The sequence below is a fragment of the Oratosquilla oratoria genome, chromosome 11 (assembly GCF_046742065.1).
Source record: "Oratosquilla oratoria isolate Oo_2021 chromosome 11, ASM4674206v1, whole genome shotgun sequence".
Lineage (NCBI taxonomy): Eukaryota > Metazoa > Arthropoda > Malacostraca > Stomatopoda > Squillidae > Oratosquilla > Oratosquilla oratoria.
Window position 1 is genome coordinate 40619865 of NC_134787.1, and position 5000 is coordinate 40624864.

The 5000-nt window shown below is 39.0% G+C and overlaps 1 protein-coding gene across 1 annotated transcript in view; it reads left to right on the forward strand.

The window, feature by feature from the left end:
* Positions 1–1724: 1724 nt before the first annotated feature.
* LOC143029752 (uncharacterized) overlaps positions 1725–5000 on the forward strand; it is a gene marked incomplete at its 5' end in the record, with an annotated part of 20149 nt that continues 16873 nt past the window's right edge. Inside the window, 2 exon segments of the mRNA XM_076192656.1 lie at positions 1725–1988; positions 2108–2251. Of these exon segments, the coding sequence (XP_076048771.1) occupies positions 1733–1988; positions 2108–2251 (400 nt within the window).

Sequence of the window (5000 nt, forward strand, 5' to 3'; positions counted from 1 at the left end):
TATCGCGTAGGTATGCACTTCTTTAGTAATACCTTGTGTTTATTAGACTTCACATCATATTTTGCCAAATCAACACATTCTAAGGCCTCTTTACACCACATATGACACTTATCCAACAAGTATTGGAAAGATTCAGACAAGAAATTGTCACCCAGCAGAATGAATGATAGTGGTGGCTTTAAACATAACCAGGCTTTTGACTGCCTCTGCCAAATACAGATTAGTAATTATAGTTTCAGGTGGTTAGCAGGCTTGCCTTTCCTTTGATTTGCTCGTGAAATATTGATGTTGTTTGGATTTGTTTATTTATCAAATCATTGGAAACAATAACAATTTATTTAAGTTTTGATTTAATCTATCACAGTCAAGAGTGCATGTTGATTTTGTTTACCTTTGTAGTGATAATAAAGACAATGATTAACTTACTTAACCTAACTTAACTGAAGATAAATGATATTGTCGATAATGATCATTGATGTCTTCCTTGCTTTCTCCATCTGAAGGGGATCAGAGAGGGGGTGGATATAATGACAAAATTAATTGGCAGGCTTGTGATGTGTCAGTTTATATTTTGTAGATTAAGTAGCACTATTGTTATTTATTCAACACTATTTTGAATTGTTCCCAATTATTATTGATTGTAAACTATTTACTTGATATTAATATATCTCTGTAGGCCATATAACACAACTTTCATCGTTTCATTGAAGTTTAGGAGGATAATTAGGGGTTACATTCATTGTATTCATCTCTACAATATAAAGTAATGCAGTGATGCTGATCTTGATATTGATCATACAGGTGGTGTAATGCTGCATCAGGCCTTGGTACTGGCTGCTCCTGTACCTGAAATAAATGCAAACAGCAACACACAAACTGGGAAGAACACTCACACACATAGTGACAGTTGGGGCCAGAGGAGGAGTGATTGGTTTTAGTTCAATGCCCACACTGAGGAGCACTGCCCAGCACTCCCAGTCCATCAGCTACACAATGTTGCCTCCATGTATAGTGCTGCAGTCTGAAAACATACCTGGGCCAGAGCAGGGTTTCTAGGACCCCCAAAGCACACACTCAAACACACTACTCCCCACACTTTGCACACCACATTCTCTCCAAGAGCTCTTTTACTGCTACAATCATTCCATGAGTTGTTTCCCTACATAGTTACAGAATCCATTCCCTCCCCATTAATATCTCCATCACCTCATTCATTTTGCATCCTATCTCTGTCAGCAACACCCACATCATTTTCATTCTCTCTCTGTCATCTTTATGGCACTTGAGCACTACATGCTCCACTGTGCCATCTTCATCCATGTCACACATTTGGCATAATTTGCTGTGAGACTTGGGCCACCTGTAATTTCTTATGTCATCCATGCATTGTGTTGTAGCTTAAAAGAGATCACCACCCAGGCTATCCTTGTACCATCACTCATAGTCTGGAGTCTCTATGTACTTATATCATTCTAGCATTTTTATGTTCCATCACATTTTTCTATTTGTTCAGTCCTCTACATTTTCAATTTTACCTTTCCACTTCCTTTTATTCTGGCCGTTGCCAAACTATTATACTTACATATCACTTAGTAAGATTTGATCATGTATGTTGATTTTATTTATTGATTTGATATTTCTTCAATGCAGACAATTAGATGCCAGTAATGGATTATTCCTTGAATTCATGTTGCTAACATTTTCTTTAATTTTCGTTGTCATAGATTGCATCATGGAACCCCCAACCATCTTAACAAACAAGACTTTTGATTGGTTAAAACATAGAGGCCTTTGTAGCAGTACGACTGTTGATGCTTTAAGAGATATGGGATACTCACAGTTGACTACCATACAGTATCATAGTATGCCAAAACTCTTGACAAAACAAAATGTATTTTTACATGCAAGAACAGGATCTGGTAAAACACTGGCATTTCTCATTCCTGCTGTGGAAAGGCTAAAGGCAATGAATTTTCATTCTGCCCATGGTAAGTTTTGCTGTGGCACTTTGTTCCTTTCCATATGCATGAGTGCAATTTTGAAAAGCATTATGACAGTTTATGGATAAAAGAAAATAATTAATTTTTCTTTTTCTTTTTGTATACAGGTGTAGGTGTTCTCATTGTGAGCCCTACACGAGAGCTGGCTCTCCAGACTGCCTCAGTTCTAAGCCCACTTATCAAGGCTCATGCCCTCTCCAGTGCTACTCTTGTAGGGGGAACAAAATTACAGGAGTCTCTTATAAAAGAAGGTATATAACTGATTATGTCTTAATGATAATGATATTTGTTCCCCCTAGTTTCACTGACTGGAAACCTGCAGCACCATAGTGGCTGCCTTGTTCCTAAAGTTGGAGGAAACACAGTCAAACTTGAGGGAACTTGTTCCCAGTCCAGAAACAGTGGTGTGTCTCAAGATGGAGATGAGGGTGTGGAAGACATGCAACAGGGAGATGATACTTTCTAATACCCATCTCACAAGACAACTGCTTGGGTGTACCCATTGTTGGTCCTTTGATTGTCTTCATTTATATAAATACTTATACCAAGAGATCCTTTTTCCAAATAAGGGGGGGGTCTAGCCATTTATACAGGTACACATGCTCAGAAAGGGACTTAGGAGTAACTATCAGCAAAGACATGTCACCAAACAAGCATATCAACAAAATAGTCGGAGAAACCTTCAATTTACTAAGATCAGTGAAAGTGACCTTTGATTACTTGGATGAGGAAATGGTAAAGAAAATATTAGTTGCACTGATAAGACCAAGATTGGATTAAAAGTATGGAACTCTTAGACAGAGATGATTTATTAAAGTGGGATAAGAGAAAAACAAAAGGACATGAAAAGAAACTCAAAAAGGATAGTTATAGAAGAGATCTGAAAAACAATAGCTTCCCAATAAGAGTGGTGGATATCTGGAATAAATTGGATGAGGCAACAGTATGTGCAAATACTATACAGGAATTTAAGAACAAACTAAATGCTGAAAGATACAAAGACGGGTCACTACGAGCATAGCTCCCTTCCTGTATAATATACCCACTCCTCGTTTAATGACCTACTCGGTTAACGACAACTCGGAGTAACGACGGGCTTTATGACAGACCAATATTCGTTTAACGTAAATCTCCTGAAGTTACGACGTCGTGTACGATAATTAAGTTCGCTGAGGCAAATTTGTATGATGTTATAAATGAACTTGTACGGTGGATATTAGCTGTGAGGTAAAGTGTTCTGAAGCTTAGGTCTACATTACCATCCTGCAAGCTGGAAAAACTACCTGGGGTACAATATATACCGGTAGTGGTAAATTTTTAGTTTCGACCAAGGGCGCAATATAGCAATAGAAAATTAATTATTAATTTTGTAAATTATAATGTATCAATGTAATATGCAATTTTGTGGGCGGAAATAAAGAAAAAGGTGCTAAAACAAATTTCGTAAGTAACGAAGTCATGTCGGACGAATAGTGCACCATGTTTGTTATGATAGATGCTGATGTCGAGGAAATGAAAGGATGATAAATTCGCCTAACCTAAACTAAACTAACCTAACCTGTGTTTGATAAATCATTACCTGCAAATTAAATGTCATCCGGTTCGTCCTCGTTGTCGTCGTCGTGAGAGACATTGGCAGACGACAAGATGGCGTCCTGATCCTATGCTACCGACTTCGTTCATTAGCATATTTTCTTGTAGCATGGTATTTTTTACTTTCATTTCCGCCCACAAAATTGCATATTACGTTGATACATTTTAATTTACAAAACTAATAATTAATTTTCTATTGCTATATTGCGCCCATGGTCGAAACTAAAAAAATACCCCAGTATTCAATATGGAATGTCAGCATACGCGGATTTTGTCATATACAGTAATTTCGGGAACATAACCACCGTAAATAAACAGTAAATAAAGCTTTAATGTACTGTATAAAAGAGGGAAATACACGAAAATAAAGATACATGTATTGCTGGACATTGTACATACAGTACATGTACGTATATGTATACACTTTCGCTTAACGACCAATTCGGTTAACGACGGCGCGCTGGTCCCAATTGTCGTCGTTAAACGAGGAGTGGTTGTACATACATACATATACCAAGGCTTTTTCCCACTTACAAGGGAGGTAGCCAAAAAGGAAAAGGCATAAAATCATTTCCACCCATTCCATCCCTGAATACACTCCACACCCCTCCACCCTCCCTCTCATCTTAGCACCTCCTGGATGACGGGTCATCCCTGCACCTTGTCCACTGCCCTGGGTCAGAAGCAGTGTCGCAAGACACAGCACATCCACAGCAAGGCCGCTTCATTAAATCGACGACCCCCCCTCTCCGTCCCCCCATTGCATAAAAGGAGAAGACGGGGAGAAATCCCTTCGGGCTGCGTCAAATTTTGCTCACACATACTACCTCACCTCATGCAATCACAACATCATCCATATACAACCATTCTCCATTCACCCCTGTCTTCTGTCCTCTCCCGTCCTTCCTCGACAGACATTCCCCTCTTCCCGAAAGCCCCCTTCACCCCATCCATCCACTTCATCCTAGGACATCCCCTCATGTTCACTCCCTCCACATCTGCCTTCCATACCTCTTTTACTAGTCTTTCTTCACTCATTCTTTCCATGTGTCCAAACCATCCTAATATTCTTTCATCAACCCTATCTCCCAGCTCCCTTTCCACCCCTGTTCTCCTCCTCACCTCATTTCTCACTCTATCTAGCCTAGTAACCCCCATCATACTTCTCAGACACCTCATACAACTAGGTAAATACAACCCTTTATCCAAAACCCTTGGGGCCAGCTGCATTTCAGAGTTTGGAACAAGTACTAGCTGCCCCAGTGAAGTTTGGGCAGCATTCCACATACGAACATTTATATTACAGCAGAAACTTGTAAACACTCAATAATTGGGATGTATAATAACTTCTTTATTATTACAGTTTATTTATAGAGTGATGTACTGATAAATGAAATAGGTAATCAA